At 44.4% G+C, this 20,045-nt stretch overlaps 2 protein-coding genes across 4 annotated transcripts; one reads left to right on the top strand and one right to left on the bottom strand.

Annotated features, from left to right (window-relative positions):
• Positions 1–9,638: 9,638 nt before the first annotated feature.
• LOC121551966 (prostaglandin E synthase 2-like) lies at positions 9,639–13,213 on the top strand. 2 transcript variants are annotated; one of them, XM_041864651.2, is made up of 7 exons: positions 9,639–9,952; positions 10,244–10,435; positions 11,055–11,110; positions 11,213–11,362; positions 11,559–11,759; positions 11,859–11,973; positions 12,134–13,213. In XM_041864651.2, the coding sequence occupies exons 1-7, from the start codon at positions 9,668–9,670 to the stop codon at positions 12,260–12,262; spliced, it is 1,128 nt and encodes a 375-aa protein (XP_041720585.2). In that variant the 5' UTR covers positions 9,639–9,667; the 3' UTR covers positions 12,263–13,213. The 2 variants fall into 2 exon arrangements, with proteins under 2 accessions (XP_041720585.2, XP_041720586.2); XM_041864652.2 differs by lacking the exon at positions 12,134–13,213 and having other exon boundaries at positions 9,641–9,952; positions 11,559–11,755; positions 11,859–11,967.
• gle1 (GLE1 RNA export mediator) lies at positions 13,210–19,558 on the bottom strand. 2 transcript variants are annotated; one of them, XM_041864648.2, is made up of 17 exons: positions 19,467–19,558; positions 18,521–19,221; positions 17,981–18,241; positions 17,711–17,872; positions 17,395–17,543; positions 17,194–17,254; positions 16,846–17,100; positions 16,456–16,681; positions 16,246–16,358; positions 16,033–16,102; positions 15,754–15,896; positions 15,361–15,551; positions 15,049–15,178; positions 14,811–14,915; positions 14,629–14,711; positions 14,436–14,499; positions 13,210–14,280 (listed from the first exon to the last, which is right to left on the bottom strand). In XM_041864648.2, the coding sequence occupies exons 2-17, from the start codon at positions 18,617–18,619 to the stop codon at positions 14,212–14,214; spliced, it is 2,181 nt and encodes a 726-aa protein (XP_041720582.2). In that variant the 5' UTR covers positions 18,620–19,221; positions 19,467–19,558; the 3' UTR covers positions 13,210–14,211. The 2 variants fall into 2 exon arrangements, with proteins under 2 accessions (XP_041720582.2, XP_041720584.2); XM_041864650.2 differs by having other exon boundaries at positions 17,711–17,869.
• Between the last annotated feature and the right edge of the window lie 487 nt (positions 19,559–20,045).

Raw genomic sequence — 20,045 nt, 5'->3', positions numbered from 1 at the left:
AGAGGTGTGGGTATGGGGAAGTACCAGGCAGGTGGGTCAGGGACAGGATTGGGATGGCGGTTTTGGGGATTTTGGGGGACTCTGAGCTGCATCATCATGTTAACCATATTATGGATTAATCCAGGTCAACCTAAACAGGGAAATTATGCACTGATTCGATCTCGTAGAAATACTGAAACCAAGAAAGACTATTGGGGGAATGATTATTTTATAGTAAAGTCAGTTTAGGACAAGATGGGGGATTCAAGATACCATTCGACTTCTCCCATGAAGAGATAGGAGGTTTTGAGGGCTTTGGTAAGAAGGGGGCGTGTACAAAAAAGTTAGGTCCTAGAAGGTATGGTAAATACATTTGCACTGGGGAACGCTCATGTCCTTGCGCAAGGGTGTTAAACATACCTGGGGAACATACTATGAGAATGGAATGGACGCAGCACACCGATGGGGAATTAAACAAACCCATGATAAAGATAAAACGGAACTGGTGATAACGGTAAAGTAAATTATGCAAGATGACATAGCAAGGAACTATTGGGTCTGTGTTGATGATGTCGGGGCAAATACATGTGTGAGGCTCATTTTTCAGGAGAGAAATGAATCTTCCACCCCCGAGACAGAACAGCAGGTAGATCTAATGTTATCACCAGAGGTATCAAAAACTATTCTAACACCCCATGGAAGGCCCTCAGAAGGAATCCTAAATAGCACTAAACCACCAAGGGTAGAATATTTCCTCTTGCAGGAAATGAACCAAGGAGAAGTAGAAGGAATTTCAAATGAGAACTTCTGGGTAAGGTGGATGAACTACACAGCTAGGGTGTTGGGTCAAACTAATTGTTATGCCTGTTCAACAGGTAGGCCAACCCTTCTAACTGCACCTATGCCTCGGACCATGTTCTCTTGTGTGATAGATTTGGGATCAAACCTCACCTAATTGTTCTGATATTAAAATAACCACTCTTAAAAAGGATAATACTAAGGCACCCCAATTCACCATAAACCCCAGAGATTATCAATGTTATAGACATCAAAGTAATGCGAATCACAGATCAAATTGGAGAAGGCTTTACAACAACGTTTTTCTGGTGGGTTACAATTAATAAAAATGTTGACTGGATTAATTACATCTACAAAGGTTTGTTAATTAGACAAGGGTGTCACGCTCTGGTTCCGGGACGTTGTTATAGAACCAGGGTGTGTTTGTATTGTTGGGTGTTGTGTGGGTTAGGTTGGGTATAGGGTGTGTTCGTTTTGTTGTGTGCTGTTTGGTTGGAGTGTCTAGGTGGTTGTCTTCCTTGTTTGTATTCATGTGACTCCCAATCGGAGGTAACGAGTGACAGCTGTCGGCTCGTTATCTCTGATTGGGAGCCATATTTAAACTGTGTGGTTTCACCTTGTATTTTGTGGGTTTTTGTTCCTTTCAGTCAGTGTTGCTGTTGGACTTCATTTGAGTCGTCTTTTGTTTTGGATACGTTATTTAATAAAGTCATGTTTCTTGGACACGCTGCGCCTTGGTCCGCTTCCTCTATTTACGACGACCGTGACAGAAAAACCCACCACAAAAGGACCAAGCGGCGTGTCAAGCGGCAACAGGATACACCTACACAGGATTTATATCCACCCATAAAGGATTCATGGACATGGGAGGAGATTCTGGATGGTAAGGGGCCTTGGGCACAACCGGGAGAATATCGCCGTCCTCGTGAAGAGCTGGAGGCAGCTAAAGCCGAGAGGCGGCGATATGAGGAGGCAGCACGGAGGCAAGACTGGAAGCCCGTGGGTACTACCCAAGAATTTCTTGGGGGGGGGCTAAGAGGGAGTGTGGCGAAGTCAGGTAGGAGACCTGCGCCTACTCCCTGGACTGACCGTGGAGAGCGAGAGTACGGGCAGACACCGTGTTACGCAGTAGAGCGCATGGTGTCTCCTGTACACAGGCATAGGCCGGTTCGGTACATTCCGGCTCCACGTATCGGCCGGGCTAGACTGAGCATTGAGCCAGATGTCATGAGGCCGGCCCCACGCATCCGGTCACCAGTGCGTCTCCTCGGGCCGGCTTACATGGCACCAGCCTTACGCATGGTGTTCCCGGTTCGCCCACATAGGCCGGTGCGGGTTATTCCACCTCCCCGTACTGGTTGGGCGACGGGGAGCATCAACCGAGGTAAGGTTGGGCAGGCTCAGTGCTCAAGGGAGCCAGTACGCCTGCACGGTCCGGTATTTCCGGATCCACCAGTACCTACACCACGCACCAGGTTTCCTGTGCGTCTTCAGAGCCCTGTGTCTCCTCCACGCACTGGCTCTATGGTGCGTGTCTCCAGCCCTTTACCACCAGTGCATACACCACGCACCAAGCCTCCTGTGTGTCCCCAGAGTCCTGTGCGTCCTGTTGCTGCTTCCCGCACTAGCCCTGAGATGCGTGTCCTCAGCCCGGTACCTCCAGTTCCGGCACCACGCATCAGGCCTACGGTGCGTCCCCAGGGTCCAGCATGCCCTGTTGCTTCTCCCCGCACTAGCCCTGAGATGCGTGTCCTCAGCCCGGTACCTCCTGTTCCGGCACCACGCACCAGGCCTACGATGCGCCTCAGACGGCCAGAGTCTGCCGTCTGCCCAACGGGGCCTGAACTGTCCGTCTGCCCAACGCCGTCTGAACTGCCCGTCTGCCCAACGGCGCCTGAACTGCCCGTCTGCCCAACGCCGTCTGAACTGTCCGTCTGCCAAGCGCCGCAGGAACTGCCCGTCTGTACTGAGCCTGCAAAGCCGCCCGTCTGCCATGAGCCTTCAGAGCCGTCCGCCAGACCGGAGCCGCTAGAGCTCTCCGCCAGACAGGATCAGCCAGAGCCTTCCGCCAGACAGGAGCAGCCAGAGCCTTCCGCCAGACAGGATCAGCCAGAGCCTTCCGCCAGACAGGATCAGCCAGAGCCTTCCGCCAGACAGGAGCAGCCAGAGCCTTCCGCCAGACAGGATCAGCCAGAGCCTTCCGCCAGACAGGATCAGCCAGAGCCTTCCGCCAGACAGGAGCAGCCAGAGCCTTCCGCCAGACAGGATCAGCCAGAGCCTTCCGCCAGACAGGATCAGCCAGAGCCTTCCGCCAGACAGGATCAGCCAGAGCCTTCCGCCAGACAGGATCAGCCAGAGCCTTCTGCCAGACAGGATCAGCCAGAGCCTTCCGCCAGCCAGGATCCGCCAGAGCCGTCCAGCCAGGATCCGCCAGAGCCGTCCAGCCAGGATCCGCCAGAGCCAGCCAGCCAGGATCCGCCATTCAGTCCGGTGCTGCCCCTCAGTCCGGTGCTGCCCCTTAGTCAGGTACTGCCCCTTAGCCCGGTGCTGCCCCTTAGCCCGGTGCTGCCCCTTAGCCCGGTGCTGCCCCTTAGTCCGGAGCTGCCCCTTTATCCAGGTGGGTTAGTTTGGAGGGTGGTCAGTGGGAGGAGGCTACTTAAGCAGTTTGTGACTGTGGTGGGGTGGGGATCACGACCGGGGCCAGAGCCGCCACCGTGGACAGACGCCCACCCAGACCCTCCCCTAGTCTTTATGTTGGTGCGCCCGGGGTTCGCACCTTTAGGGGGGGGTACTGTCACGCTCTGGTTCCGGGACGTTGTTATAGAACCAGGGTGTGTTTGTATTGTTGGGTGTTGTGTGGGTTAGGTTGGGTATAGGGTGTGTTCGTTTTGTTGTGTGCTGTTTGGTTGGGGTGTCTAGGTGGTTGTCTTCCTTGTTTGTATTCATGTGACTCCCAATCGGAGGTAACGAGTGACAGCTGTCGGCTCGTTATCTCTGATTGGGAGCCATATTTAAACTGTGTGGTTTCACCTTGTATTTTGTGGGTTTTTGTTCCTTTCAGTCAGTGTTGCTGTTGGACTTCATTTGAGTCGTCTTTTGTTTTGGATACGTTATTTAATAAAGTCATGTTTCTTGGACACGCTGCGCCTTGGTCCGCTTCCTCTATTTACGACGACCGTGACAAAGGGATGCAGTGAAGGGAATTTCAGACCAACTATCCGCCACCTCACTCATGACTTGATAGAATAGGTTGGCTCTCGATATGCTTTTAGCAGAGAAGGGCAGATTTACAAGATGGTGGGAGGTCATTGTTGTATGTTTATCCCCAACAATACAGCCCCAGATGGTACAGTAACTAGAGTACTGGCAGGTCTCACTGCATTAAGTAAAGAATGGGCTGAGAACTGGGGGGTGAATACATCAATGACTGGTTGGTTTGATAACATGTTTGGTAAATGGAAAACTATTGTTGTAACTATTCTGGGTGCAGCTATAGCTTCTATGGGTATGTTTGTTCTTTGTGGATGTTGTCTTATTCCCTGTGTCCGAGGGTTGGTGAGCAAGGCATTGGAGTTTGCAGTTTCCCAACAGATGGTGAGATACGGCCCAATCCCGGACTCTGACCTAAGGAATGAAGAATATGACCCACCAGGCTTGGTGGAGGATGACGACGATTCAGATAGTTTGAGACTGGATGAAACTTTTCTTAGTTCTAATGTGTGAAGGTTGCAGTGAAAATCTAACGAAGAGCTGTGACTGGATGTTTACCTAGAACTATAAATCTCTAGTTTAAAAGTAATTGTAATGAATTTCTGTGTATTAAAGTGTGGATAATTTAGTCAAAGCGTGGATTGATATAGAAATTAAAATATATACAGGTTAAAAGTAATGACTAAATATTCCACCCTTAAATATAGTTGTGAAATGTTCTTGTTTTAAGTATGATTAGTACTTTCTTAGTAGTGACTAATTATTATACACCGAAACTGTGTGAGATGTGTTAGAATCTACTACCTGGTAATGTGTGAGTGTAGGACCAGTAAAGATTATGACATTGTGTTACTATTTAGCAATGTGAGTAGGAGTTAGACCTGACGGCGAAGAAGAAGGAGAACTGTTAAACATGGTGCAGAATATTGTGAGAACGGCGATAACTGAGGAATGCAGGGAGTAGACTATGATAAGAAAATGTATGTGTGTATATGTGTGTGTATGTGTGTATATGTGTGTGTATGTGTGTATATGTGTGTGTATGTATGTGTGTATGTGTGTGTGTATGTGTGTGTGTGTGTGAACTGATGGTCAGGAGAGCAGTTTTAAAGTGGAAAACTACAGCCCGCCTACAGAAAGGTGGGATTTTCGTATGACGTGTGCGTATATAAATACTGTACGACCATTTTGTGGCAGAATTCTCAATGAATAAAGGCCTGACTATGCAGACCAGGACTTTGTCAGTTTCTTGATCCAAAAGCATTACAACCTTTTGGGAGACGCACAGAGACACTGAAATAGTTTGTTAAATATTTCTCATAACACTACTAAAAGACCAAAATATATCACTTTTGCAACGAACTGTCAAAATGAAGACCAGAATTAATGTGTTTCACTATAACTAAGGCTAAAATGTCTGGTTTTCGATGAAAAAAAGTTTTTTACATGGAAATTATTGTTTAAGAGCACAATAGTCTAGGCCACTGGACATTATTACACATTATTAATAATATCCTATTTTTTCTCCAATTTCAGCATGTTGTAAACACAAAACGTATTTGGTGATCTCCAAATAGTTTCATGGAACTTCCATGTCGGTACCTAGTTAGCCAGGGATAGTTACTAACAGGACCCAAACTGTAGATGTAGTGGCTAACCTTCCTGATAGCCACTCTAGCACAGGTGGAATACACTGGGATTTGCAAATGTTCATAGACGTGTGCAAAACAAACTGTTTTCCAAACATCGTTCTTTGGTTGGGTCTTTTGCCCTTTTATCAGCAAAGATAAAAACAGCAATAATTCCATACAGGCAGATGTTATTACCCCACCTGGTTTCTGCAGCCGAATTGCCCAGGTGCGTAGGCTAATATTAGTTAATTTGTAAGTCGCTCTGGATAAGAGCGTCTGCTAAATGATGTAAATGTAAATGTAAATATGCTCTCCATACCTATGCATCCCTACTTCCTGGTCACCTGTGCGCCAATATTTACAGTACGAGTCAAAAGTTTGGACACACCTACTCATTCAAGGGGTTTTCTTTATTTTTACTATTTTCTACATTGTAGAATAATAGTGAAGACATCAAAACTATGAAATAACACATATGGAATCATGTAGTAACCAAAATATATGTTATATTTGAGATTCTTCAAATAGCCACCCTTTGCCTTGATGATGGCTTTGCACACTCTTGGCATTCTCTCAACCAGCTTCACCTGGAATGCTTTTCCAACAGTCTTGAAGGACTGCTTAGCACTTGTTGGCTGCTTTTCCTTCCCTCTGCCGTCCGACTCAGCCCAAACCATCTCAATTGGGTTGAGGTCGGGGGATTGTGGAGGCCAGGTAATCTGATGTAGTACTTCATCACTCACCTTCTTGGTAAAATAGCCCTTACACAGCCTGGAGGTGTGTTGGGTCATTGTCCTGTTGAAAAACAAATGATAGTCCCACTAAGCCCACACCAGATGGGATGGCGTATCACTGCAGAATGCTGTGGTAGCCATACTGGTTAAGTGTGCCTTAAATTCTAAATAAATCACTGACAGTGTCACCAGCAAAGCACCCCCACACCATAACACCTCCTCTTCCATGACTTGAACTCTGTGAAGCATTTAATTGGGCTGCAATTTCTGAGGCTGGTAACTCTAATGAACTTATCCTCTGCAGCAGAGGTAACTCTGGGTCTTCCATTCCTGTGGTGGTCCTCATGAGAGCTAGTTTCATCCTAGCGCTTGATGGTTTTTGCGACTGCACTTGAAGAAACTTTCAAAGTTCTTGACATTTTCCGTATTGACTGGCCTTCATGTCTTAAAGTAATGATGTACTATCGTTTCTCTTTGCTTATTTGAGCTGTTCTTGCCATAATATGGACTTGGTCTTTTACCAAATAGGGCTATCTTCTGTATGCCCCCTTCCCCCCTCCACACCTTGTCACAACACAACTGATTAGCTGAAACACGTATATATATATATAGAGTGATTATAAAGTGCCACTTCTGGATTATAAAGTCCCTCTTCTCCCTTGTGCACAGAAAATGCTTGTGATTATAAAAATTCCTTCCAGGAAGAAAATTCCCAGATTCCTGTCACATTCCATAAAGGAGAAGGAGCCACATGCTTGTAGTGAGGCCAGTCTTTTAGTGAGGAGGCCTAAGGTGTATTCATTAGTCAGATTCTGTTGCAAAATGTTTTTGTCTGTTGCTAAACGTTTTGCAACAGAAACCGTTTACCGTTTACTCTAGGAACCAAATGAAAGCAAATAGAACCAAACGGGATGGGACCTAACTGAATTTGTCCAATAGAAACTCTAGTTTTCATTGCAAAACGTTTTCCGTTTAGAGTAAACGATTTCCGTTGCAGAAAAACGAAACGTTTTTAAAACGGAATCCAACCAATGAATATACCCCTGCTTTTTTTTCCAGAATCAGAAATGAGCTGTAGCTCAATGTGTACTGTTTGGTAGGCAGAGAAGGAGCAAGACCGAAATCAAAATTTAACAGAGCTACCTTTTCATGCCTTTTTAGGCATGTTAAAAAATATATTAAGCCCCCCCCCCCCCACCCAACAGACACACACACACACACACACACACACACACGCACGTGTCATTAAATAGCTTACTTTGTGAGGCAATTCATGACACGTTTATGTACATGTGTTCATGGTCGACAGGTGATGTTAACCCAGATATTTCACTTATGAATCTGACTAATGAATACACCCTAACGCTTGTCCATATATGTATATATTCTTAATTAATTCCTTACTTAGATTTGTGTGTATTGGGTATATGTTGTGAAATTGTTAGATATTACTTGTTAGATATTACTGCACTGTTGAAGCTAGAAGCACAAGCATTTCGCTACACCCGCAATAACATCTGCTAAACACATGTATGTGACCAATCAAATGTGATTTGATTTGATTTATAATAAGTCAAAACAAGTCCATTTAAAATAAGTCAATTTCAAAGGCTGTTAGAGAGAGTTTGTTGTTTTTGGGGGAGGCTTTCTTTGATTTGTTTATAGCCCAAGAGCTGACTTTGGAGTTTAACAATGGGAGGTCCCCCTCACTCTGACGCTGAAGGCCAGTGGGCCTGATCCAAAAAGCATATTTCCTAGAGAGCTTCACTTCCTTGCCAAGAATATCATTGTGTTTATTGTTCATTCTTATCAATGCACAGCCTGTCCAGAAACAACATACAGAGACTTAAAAATTCAGCACCATGCACTTGATCTTTTAAGCAGAAAGGTGTGCTTGTGTGTGCATGCATGAGTGTGTGTGTGCATGTGTGTGCATGTTTGTGTATGGATTTACGTGTGTGAGAGAGAGAAAGAAAGAAAGAATGAGAGAGTGTGTGTGTATCACATTCAAACCATATCCAAGGATGCTGACTAACAGATGCAGTTGCAATGATGGATGTGATAATGATGTTTGCTCATGCAATGATAATGAGGGGATGATGTTTCAGCTTCAGCGTAGTAGACCATTGGGAGAATTATCCACACATCCAAGAAAGTCATAAACATATTGAAGGTTATGGGCATGCTGACAAATTACTATTCACATGCATTTAGGTCAGGTGTTTATTCAGTGAGGTTTCAGATGAAAACAATCTACCAAAGTAAAAAAATGTAATATAATAATATTATTATGTATTATTTATTCTGTGGGTCTATGCAACACTACAACAGAGTGACAGGACAGGTGCATCTCACATACTAAATGTTTCCCAGGTGACTGTAGCTGTAGCATACCTGTTTTTCCAGCATTATCATCCTCTCAGATACATGACATTAAAATCGCTTCTTGTGCATGTTCAGAATATATTATCTTCTCTTCTGCACCAGCATCCAGCATTTTGATAACGATATTATCCACAGTGAAGCTCGTGCATCAAATCAGCGTGTATGTTTATTCTTGTGGAAATGTCCAGTGAGTCCAGCACCACCTTGAGATTATATGTACTGTAGTAGGATACTGTACTAGTCTATTCAGCTATTAGTCTAAACTCCACAATAAATTGCAGCATTCGAAGTGCATTTAATTTCTAGGTCATCCTCTATCTTCATTCTCAAGCCTTATGCCCTCCTGCAACCATGGGAAACATGCAATGCGCATTGGTCTGATTTGAACAATTTCATGAGATTTCTTTATTTGCTATTGTTAATTTAACCCCCCAAAATAGTAATACAAATTGCTGATCATATAATTCCTGATCCTATCCTTTTGCTTTGGTGTACATAGCATCCCGCAGTGAATTATTCTGTCCACTTATGCTCAAATAAACTTTTTGAGCAAATTATTTACAGCTGTGCACTGAGACTCGCAAAAAATAATAACTGTCCTACCTATGTCAAATATATATTTACTGCCTTCTGTCAGGCTCGTAGGTATCAGCCAGACGCGGACATAATATTTTACAGTTTGCCCGACCTAAAGCGTCTAAAAACATTGATGCTCTTGAACACCCCACCAAATCAAAAAGCGAAAGTCCAGCGTTGATCCAATCCTGCGATGTTCTTAAACAAGTTCCTACTCACAGCATCGTGGGAGTTATACTCCAGTCTAGTAGGTGGCGGTAATGCAACATTTATTGGATGCCAACCGCCGTTAAACCTCATCGAAGAAGAAGAAGAAGAAGAAGAACGCGTTGTGGGAATTTATGTAAAATCAAGATGGCAGCCGCCTCTGCGAGAACTATCGGTAAGGTCGGCTGGAACATTTTGGAGTCTCCAGCATGTCGTGCTGGGAATATTGCCTCCCTGGTTCCAAGGGTCTCGCTGCATGGATCGAGCAGGGCATACGGTACGGGCGTTGCAGGATTCCGATCCAAATTGCTCTTCACCCCTCTGCGCGTTGGCCGGGTCCTGGGGTGTGCGTACCTGGTTGGAGGGGGACTTGGCTTGTATCAAACAATACAGTTATCTGTCCAACATCACCTTGCTGAAGAAGAAGGCAAGGTAATGGGCAATAATATTAGCTATGAAAAGTATTTTCATTAATTGCCATGTAGTTTACCTTAAGCAAAGGATGTCAGGTGGATTTTTGTCAGCTGACAACCTGTCTGTGGTTTGCCTAATAAATCAGACCGTGTACACAATGGAAAGCATCGCCACATTCGGGACTACTGGCTGGTGTGCTTTTGTCATGTAGTTTGCACAATGTTACATCCAGGTTCAACTAAATGTTCCATTGTAAATGTATATACAGTTAATGAAATTGATTTTTTCCGACTTATATGTCTTCCACAGGCTTATTCTGATGGTGACCTGAAATTGACACTGTACCAGTACAAGACCTGCCCATTCTGCAGTAAAGTGCGAGCTTTTCTGGACTACCATCGGCTTCCATATGAGATTGTGGAGGTCAATCCCGTCATGAGGAAGGAAATCAAGTGGTCAATTTACAGAAAAGTGCCAATCCTAATGGTGAACGATGATGTGGTAAGGGGGACAGAGTCACTCTGCATGGCTTGGTATTAGCTAGCAGATCCGACCCGCATGTTTACAGCTGCACTAGGGTCAGAAAGGCTTCCTGTGTAAATTAAGACACAGTGGAGCCGGCGTGAGATATATGGCTGGGAAAACGTACCTCATTCCAGGGATGAGAAATGCGTTCTCCGAATAGTCCCATTATCCTAACTGTTACAATGAGAAGATTGAAGACTGCTAGTTTTTCCGGAAAACGGTCCTTTCGTCCTCATGCTAGGTAGCAGAAGCCACAGCAGCCATTTTGAAATGGCAGTGTCAGCCAATCAGCTCCTTTGTTGTTCAACATGACATGCCATTCCATAATGGCTACTGCTAGTTAACATGAGGACAAAAAACTAGCAGTCGTTCAATCTTCTCTGTGTAACAGTGGGGATAATGGGACAATTCGGAGTACATATCTCGCGCCGGCTCCGCAGTGTCTTAATCTACACAGGAAGCCTGTCTGACCCTAGTGCAGCTGTAAAAAGTGGGTTGGATCTGCTGGCTAGGTTTGGTATTAGTTACAGGCGTATGGGATGATGGAAAACTTGTTGTGTGATCGCTCTCTCCTTCTGTGCTCTTGACCTATCAGCAACTGAACGATTCCTCAGTAATAATCAGCGCTTTGAAGACACAGTTGATAAGCAAGTAAGTAGCTACCTCCCGAGAAATGTTCTTGTTGTTTTTTTACATAAAGTGGTCCTTGATCATGGTAACTAAGCATTCTGAATTCTCTATCTCTTCCTGCAGGGAAACCATCTCAGAGATTATGCGCTGTTACCCAGAGATGAAAGCTGTCAATGAGAAGGGGAAGGAGGTGACAGAGTTCAACAACAAGTACTGGGTAATGGTGAATGAAGCTGAAGGTCAGACGATGTACCCAGAGAAAGACTCCAGAAAGTAGGTGAACACCTTGGATGCCAAATTACTGCTGCCCATAATAATGACAAAATTCTTAGTGCATGGGTCACTAATGAAAATTCATGGATCTTTCCAAACCTCTCTAAAGACACTGTGCATCACTACTCTTTTTAGATTCTGTCAAGCATCAGCTAGGCTTAAATGTCCCTTTCTCTTCCCCTTCAATCTGCTTCAGAGAGGAGATCAAATGGCGTAAGTGGGCAGATGATTGGCTGGTTCATCTGATCTCGCCCAATGTGTACCGGACCACTGGAGAGGCCCTGGCCTCCTTTGACTATATTGTCCGCGAGGGCAAGTTTGGCACTTATGAGGGCTTCTTTGCTAAGTATGTTGGAGCAGCTGCCATGTTTGTCATCTCAAAAAGACTGAAAAGTAGGTGGGTGACAAAATATTTTTTGTATGATTGTCTGCTATATAACCAGCCAATAATGTTTAGTGATGAGCTCTGTTTAAATTGAATGCCTCTATCCTGCAGACACAACTTGCAGGATGACGTGAGACAGGATCTGTACAAGGCAGTCAATGAGTGGGTGGCGGCCATTGGCAAGAAGAAGTTCATGGGTGGAGACCAGCCAAATCTGGCTGACCTGGTAAGAGCATCACATCTGTCATGTGAAGTATTATCTTACACTTCTTGAACTTGTATTGTCTACTTTGTCTCAGATGCAGATTTCATGATGAGACTATTTGTTTATAATAGCCAAAGTGTTTTGTTGATTTATGTCCTTGACTCTCTTCTCCTCTCTGCAGGCAGTGTATGGGATCCTAAGAGTGATGGAGGGTCTTGAGGCCTGGGATGACATGATGGAGAACACCAAGGTGAAGAGCTGGTACAGATGCATGGAGAAAGCTACACAAAGCCACGAGGACCACAACTGATCCTGCTCAAAACATTGACCAGCGCTAGGAGATCGGATTCAATAGCACTTCCAGCCCTCAGATTAAATCTGTAGATGTCATGAGATGGGAAAAGTGATTGCATCAAGGAAAGGTGGAAAAATGCAATACATTTTTTTCCTAAGGACCTTGTCCACCTGCTGCAATTCACAGAAAGCTACTTCCAACCTTGATTTATTTTCTGTGAAAATGTACCCAATGATTTGTTGATTTGCTTTAATAAACTGGCAGCAGTTAGCCGTTAGATCCTTGGTTGCTGTGGGTTTCTGTCTACCTGTGCCCCCCAGTGTCAAAGCTGCAGAGACTTGTACAATGTCTATGACATGGGTAAAACCAAATTGGCAGCTTTAAATTTACATTGCATCTGAGTGCAAAACATTTCCTCCACGCAGTCTTAGCATTTTGGGTTCAATTTTTTGTCCTGTTTTAATTTCCATTTACTCAAAGGTTGAAATAATTGAACAAGCTAACACGACTGTTTGAATAGTTAACGTTACATCAGAATCAACTGTTCCCTCTTTCCCAGTGCTTTCCCTCTGGGTTTGACCTTCCATAACAGTTCTCAAAGTAGGAAATACTCACTTGTAATGCTTTGTAAAGTATAGATTCAAACGTATTTTGGCTACCTGTTTCATGATTCTCTTTTTAACCTGTTAACTTCATGACTGCTTATTCTACCTCAGATGAGGGTTCCAGTCATAACCAGATTATTTACATTATGTCGGCTCAAATAAATTATTCTCAATTATGCAGGATACAGCTGGGTGTTTGTGAAATGGGTCTAATAATTTGGGAGCTTCCATTGGACAAACTGGTTGAAATTGTTATGCATAAACTCCTGACCAATTTCTAAATGAAATACTATGGGTATTAAAAACCAGCCCAATGATGTGCATACATGTAAAAAGGTTCAATAAAAATAAGTAAAAAATGTTTCATGTTTTAATTCAGGAACAACGTACATTGTTATATTTTGCACCACATGAAGTATTACATTCATTTTCCAGGGAAGAGATACAGCTCTTACATTTCATATTTTACACCTGTATTATCTTCATTTAACTCTAAGACTACATTTAGACAGGTAGCCCAATTCTGATCTTTCTTTCACTAATTGATCTTCTGACCAATCAGATCAGCTCTGATGTGATTGGTCAAAATACCAATTAGTGGAAAAAAATATCAATTGGGCTGCCTGTGTGAACGCAGTCTTATACCGGTTTGGTACAACCTTAACTGCAGCTCAGCACCAACTGAGTGGTAAATGGAAACCTTAAATCCTCACACTATAAAAACAGAAATAGCTAATTACATGTCAATGTACAAAATATAAACATGTTGGTGGATTACATTCCATTATCTATGACAACACTGACAATATGGCTTGAATAGTGGATGTCATGATTGAGTAATCAGATCTAAAAGCAATCAGCAAAAAATAAATACAAATAGAGAGAACAGAAAGTAATCCCTCATAGGTTAAAATCTACAAGTAATGCCATATGAATTTGGTGAACCAAAATAATCACATTGCAGTGAATGAGAAAAAACAACAACCGTACAGCAAGAAGCCACATAACTACCTTAATAGTATAATGTTCTCAACAAGGGTAAGGGGGAAAAAGAACAATGGATATGACTATGCAGTAGGATTAGCACGAAGATTGGATAAAATAGTTAATGTTGCAGTCACGGTACAGGCCAGTTATAATTTGGTTTTAGCAAACTATACTAAGTCTACATACTATTAAGCAAATTGATCAGGATATAGCGCATCATTGCAAACATAAACATAACTTCCACATCTACACAGAGCTTCTCTACCTAGTGCATTCTATGAGTTGTAGACTGGGGTGATGCAGCCTTGAATACAACTGAGGCATCATTTTTAATGTCCAACGAACCTTCTTTCCCATCCTTCCGTGCCCCACTCAGGATCTCCAGAAGTGGGAGATCAGCTGGCCTTTGGGGGGAGGGATCTGTCTGCTTCTTAATGAACTCTTGATAGGGAGACAAAAAGAAAACACAGGATCACTTTGACCAATTTTAAGAGTTAAGTAGGTTTTAAAGACAGTGCATCAGTGTCAGTTCAGAAATGGTGCATACAATACTGTGCTATACTGGGCTGTGCAGCTTGGCCTTGCAGCACACTCACCTCCAGGAACTGCTTGAGCCTTGTGACTGAGCCCGCCTGGCCTTGGCTGGTGACAGCTTCAATCCTGAGAGAGGAGAAATGACAACATGAGGTCTGTGCATTGAAAGAGTGTCCAAGGTAAAGTGTACCACAAGGTTAGACCAGACTATTTTGTTTTGATGTAAAACTGAACTGCTGAGAGTGGTGATTGTACCTTGGCAAGTAATCCTCTTGGATGAGCAGAATGAGCTTCCAAAACTGAACCTGATACTGCTTCATCAGGGCGTTGCCACAGACCTAAGGGAAGACCGAGAACAGGGGACATCAGTGACCTGCATAAAATGTCTAGTCTTGAGACCGTCTTTGGAGACAGGTGTCAGAGTCATGACTCATCACCTCTAGGAAGTCAAAAAGGAGTGTTGCCGTGACGTCTGCCAGGGGCTCCATGTTCAGCATCTGAGCCAGCCAGCGCCAGCCGTTGTTCAGCCCATGTGGGTCAGGCTGGAGGGTTGGACACAAATAATGATAATAATAAGGTCAGCCTACTAACATTATACAAGGGGGGGGGGCAGTGAAGTGTTTTGACATAGAGATATTAGCATTCGTTATGTAAACAATGTAAGATTGTCTATACCCCCTGCTTGGAGACATAAGGCCATCTGAGCTGTATAATAGCAGCATAGAGGCGGATCATTCCTGACATCCTCTTCAAAAAGCTGTCCTGAGCCTCCACCCCTCCATCTTCCACACGGTAGCCTAAGATTCTGGTGGGACACAGAACAACACATCAGCCAGAGCAACTGACCTCATTTGCTTAGATTGTGGAAGCAACACACTTGAAATGCAGCATAGGTCTTTTTAACCCAAAGTCATGGAATTACTTAAATTTCTGTTTCATTACAGTTAGTTCCAGATGCATTGCAAAACAGTGTGATGCCTCACTGACTTCTGATATTCCTCTACAGATGTGCCATCCTTCATAGGTGGGTAGTGGGGCACTGCGTAGGGGCACTTCTTGTGAAGGTGGGCGAGGATGAGGTCTCCGACTTTGGGGTGAAGCTCCCACACCCCGGAGGCCACCACAGCGATGGGGAAGGCTGCCTCGTGGTGGGATGCCACCTCTTCCTCTCCTTGTTTCTAGAGAAACACATTGACAAGGAAGCATTTTCTAGAGCTCTATGAAAACAAGACACTACACTATTTTATTCGTATGACTATGGAAGTATAAAACATAGCATTAAACATTAGGCACTGTATGGAAGACATATAGAATTGTAAAGAGACAAAGACCAATAGTCCTGTGTCTCCAGCAGTTCAAGCCAAGGTCATGTGAACTCACCACAAACTTCTCGGCCAGTTTGTAGCTGACAAAGTCCAGGCCGTTGGGATGCTGGGAGGTGGAGACAGACTTCCCTCCGGATACCACTGATCTCCCAGACAAAAGCTTGTCAATCTTGTCAAATATTTCCCTGAGCTTGGAACCTGGGTATTTGACAAACATGGCCAAGACAATTTCAATCGCACAATTATTATAGCAATGTTCACCTTCTTTCACTTTACCATAGATAGAATGAGTGTCATTATAAGCCTCGGAGACCTCTCCATAACCCAGACGCACCTGAGATACTGGAGATCTGGCTGACAGGGATGGTGGCTGCCTTCTGGAGCTCCATTCTTAGTTTCTTTGTCTGAAAAACAAATTTAAAAAGGTAATAGTAATGTTGCCATTCATTTGTAATTGAGCTTTTAATGTGAAGGTGTATCATAATGTGGGAACTGCAGTTTCCTATAATGGCACAGTTTATTTCTCACCCATGCAGTTTCAACCAACCTGGATATCCTTAGTGTTGTTCAAGCCTTCAAAAGACTGTGCACACTGGTTAGCGGAATCCTGCAGCTCCTGGTACCACTTCAGAGTGCTCTGCTCAGCTTTAGTCTGCAGGCCTTTGGAAAGAACAGAGTGCTTCCTCATTCGTACATACCATATGAATCCAAACAAACACATTCCTTTTATCCATCCATTTATCCTCCCTCTCATTACCCTTTTTCCGTGCCTTCTCTTTGGCTGACAGAGCTGCACTCTTCTTCTGCTCTTCCTGCTGGGCCTGCAGCACTGCCAACTTCCTGCGCTCCTCTTCCTCCTCCTGCGCCTTCTTCCTCTTCTCCTGGGCCTGGGCAGCCGCCTCCTGCATCACCCGGATCAGTGACCTCATCTCATGCAGTGCCCGCTCTGCCACCGTCATGTCTTCCACACTGGGGAACTCCCCCTACGCAAACACAAACAAACATAACCACTTACCCATATTGACCAGAGCAAGGACATAAACAGGATAACAACAAAATAGATGTTATTCCCTGCTCCCCCATAGCATGGGTCTACTACGAAAGACACATGCAACCATAGATGAAGGATAAAGAGAATCACACTGACCTCTGCTGTCGTGCGCACCACCTCTGACACCTGGGAGCATAGCTGGTTGGCGCGGGTGCTATAGGAAGTGAGATCAGGGGAGGGGCCTGACTGGGTGGGTGTGGCCGGCTCCAGGAGCTGATTGAGTTGAAGTATCTCTTCCTGGATGGCGTTGAGAGCACGCAGTCTCTCCCTACCCTCCACCTGTCTCTGCCTCTCAAATTCTGCCTCCCGCAAGCGCTGTTGCTCCGCCTCCCTCAGGCGCAGGTTCAGGATCTGTGAGGGGTGGAGGAGATTTTTCAACCTGTATCTGAAAACGACTGTTTTGCATTTTGCTTTCTGAAGTTCCAGTGGTTAAACTTTCAATACCTTTATTCTGTTTTTGTGCTCTTCTTTCAACTTTTCTTGGCGCCCAATGCTTTCTTGTGTTCTTTTAAACAAGAGAAAGACAAGCAGTAAATTAAGATTCTTGACATGTAACACATTTTCAATCCTGTCACAGGGACAGCAGCATATTGGTGGGTGAAAAGGAGACGATTATGCTTTAGAGATAAAACAAGCACGGCGTACTCTCTGTCCATCATGTCCCTCATACTCTGGTACTCCTGTCTCTGCTTCAGCTCCATGAACTCCTCAAAGCGTTTGAGCTGCTCTGACTCCCGGCTCGCCACTGAGGCCACCAGCTTCTCCTGCAGCTCCTGCCTTAGACTCAGCTCCATCTGCACCAGGACATTCAAGGGTCTAGATTAGGTATGAAATGCTAGCTTAACATAATGCCATGGTTCTCACATATATAGTCAACAGTGTTGGAGTCAAAATGTAACAGTGACATGTTGATGCATGAACAAGATAACTAAGAAAAAAAATGAAAAGAAGCCTTTGCAACCTTGGCCTTGGCACGATGTTTCTCCTCACAAATGCGTATACATCCTGCCATTTGAGTTGCCCTGGGAGACAGCAAGGAGATGGTGGGGGGAAGAATGGGGTTGGAGACTGGACTGACATCATTGCTGGCATCTGTGGCACTGTCCTCATCACCAACAATCTGCTGCGGATCGATATGAAGACAAATGTGATAGGTTCATAAAAATGTACAAAAATACAGTGTGCAGAGGGAGTTATAATATGGGATAAACGGAGTGGGAGAGAGACTTGCCTGCTCCTCGTCTTTCTTCGACCTGGGGACCAGTAGTGGAGAAGAGAGGGGAGTGGGCTGAGCATTGGCTGAAGGGAAGGGGCTGGTTGAGGAGCTTGTGGAGACTGGGGCCTCCTCGGACAGGCCTGGGCTTGGGTCACGGGAAGCAGAGCCCAAAGAGCAGGTCTTCTGAAGGGTTCGAGGGCTCATGTTAAGCCTCTTCAGGATGAGCCCAGAGAGTGGGGACAAGCTAGGAGCTTCATTACAACCTGACAAAATATCCTGCAGGGGACATGAGAAAGGATCATACCGGTAACGTTAGGCTACATCACATAACTAATAAAATGAAATGCTTATTTAAAATGTGTGTCCAATGTTGCCTAGGATACTGAAATCGTAGACATACCATGAGCCAGCTAGCTAGCAGGATAATAATTATGTTGGTCATGTTGTAACTTTGTTTTTGTCAGTTAGCGAATACACAACATGCGATACAACTTTGAACCATTGAGCTATATATTTGAAGTCGTAAGCTAGCATGCTAGCGGTGACGTTCATTACCTCCCCCTTTTCGAGCCAGTCTGGGTTGTATTTCAGTCTTCCCTTTGTTGAGTTTTTTAAGGCCTCTAATGTATCCCATCGTAAACTTTCAACAGGCATTTTGGCGTGTAAATAAACACACAACAAACACTTTTGAGAGACGGGTGATTATTAGGCTAACTTTAGCTAGCTGCTGCTTGCGGCATAAGTGCCACTGAAAGTCAAACTCCGACGTGGTCAATTTCCGGCTCTGATACATCTATGGTTCCGAGTCAAGGCTGTTTATCCTCAAAGCTACTTTGCCCTCAAAATGGGTCAATTCATAACGTATTGTGAACAATGTTAATCTAAATACTGCGGGTAGAAGCTTGACAACTATCTTGACTTTTTCCTTCATTTTCTGAGTTTGTGAATGCGTGAAACACACCAGACTGTCCATTTTCATTTTAAGCTTTTGTTATTGTTTTGTAAAACAGTATAGTAAATTTCAACTGAATATAAAAAAGAGATCCTTGGTACAACTCATACAATATAATGCTAAGAATATTCAATCAGATTGGTGAGTGTGTGTGTAAAGAGCTTGATAGCACAGAATCACCAAACACAATACTATATGAAGCTTTGAGAAACTGAACATAATTCTGCAGGCTGCGGTTTGTAGAGTCAGATTGTTCCAGTCTCTCCTTCAGGTTCCTCAACTGATTCCGGAATCATCTCTCCATCTGCAAAGGAAGAAACACAGACTTCCATATCAGTTCAGTTTGACAAAGTTATCATAGTTGTATGTATCATTCCTTATTATGGTGATTCAGATCCTATCTGCAAGTTTGCCTCCTCCAGTTTCCTAAGAGAGGGAAGGAACAGTCAAGACATTGATCAGCAGAAACATACAGAATGTTTTGTGGATCATTTCCCATAGGGACACCAAAGTTTTTCCACATCTCCTTCAGGTATTGATATGACTTACCTCTCTATACTTTCCATCTTATGCTTTAGAATTGTGTTCCCCTCCAGCAGAAGCACATTTTTCTCTTGAAAGGTTTCCACCAGACAGCCCTGCTGTTCCACCTACAGAGACAGACACACACACACTTATAATTGAAGCACAGATATGATTTTCTTCTGTAAAACTGTCCATTTACAGTATGTGTTCATACCTTGTGTCTGAGTTCAGTGGGGGTGTTGTGTTGCTCAGTGTTTCTCCTCTCCTGAGTGTGCGTCTCTTCCTGGGCCTCTCTCAGCTGTTCCTCAGAACGCTTCAGCCTCTCAGGCAGAGGCTCCAGCTCCTTCAGCCACCCAGCAGCTGCCTCCTGACCTGCACAATATCGCTCTCCAGGTCAGCCTTCATCTCTTGTGCATCTTTCTCAGAGATCTCCAGCTTTAAGCAGTACTCCTCTGACTCTAAGCGGGCCCTCTGAACCTGCAGCACAATTGTCACATATCAATTCAAAATCTATGCTACAGCCTGGATAGCATGCAGCATTATAGCTGGATTATAACACCTTGATTGAAGTACAGCCTACACTCGGATAGGCTGATCAACTGT

Source organism: Coregonus clupeaformis, chromosome 18 (genome assembly GCF_020615455.1).
Source record: "Coregonus clupeaformis isolate EN_2021a chromosome 18, ASM2061545v1, whole genome shotgun sequence".
NCBI lineage: Eukaryota > Metazoa > Chordata > Actinopteri > Salmoniformes > Salmonidae > Coregonus > Coregonus clupeaformis.
This window is presented reverse-complemented; position numbering and strand designations above follow the sequence as displayed.

Coding starts and splice junctions, on each gene's coding strand:
- LOC121551966 (XM_041864651.2), top strand. CDS start 9,668: ATGGCAGCCGCCTCTGCGAGAACTATCGGTAAGGTCGGCTGGAACATT. Junction 11,760..11,858: donor TCAAAAAGACTGAAAAGTAG/GTGGGTGACAAA, acceptor TCTATCCTGCAG/ACACAACTTGCAGGATGACG. Junction 11,974..12,133: donor AGCCAAATCTGGCTGACCTG/GTAAGAGCATCA, acceptor TCCTCTCTGCAG/GCAGTGTATGGGATCCTAAG.
- gle1 (XM_041864648.2), bottom strand. CDS start 18,619: ATGCCTGTTGAAAGTTTACGATGGGATACATTAGAGGCCTTAAAAAAC. Junction 17,255..17,394: donor AGGGACATGATGGACAGAGA/GTACGCCGTGCT, acceptor CTTGTTTAAAAG/AACACAAGAAAGCATTGGGC. Junction 14,281..14,435: donor GGCTCAAGCAGTTCCTGGAG/GTGAGTGTGCTG, acceptor CTCCCTATCAAG/AGTTCATTAAGAAGCAGACA.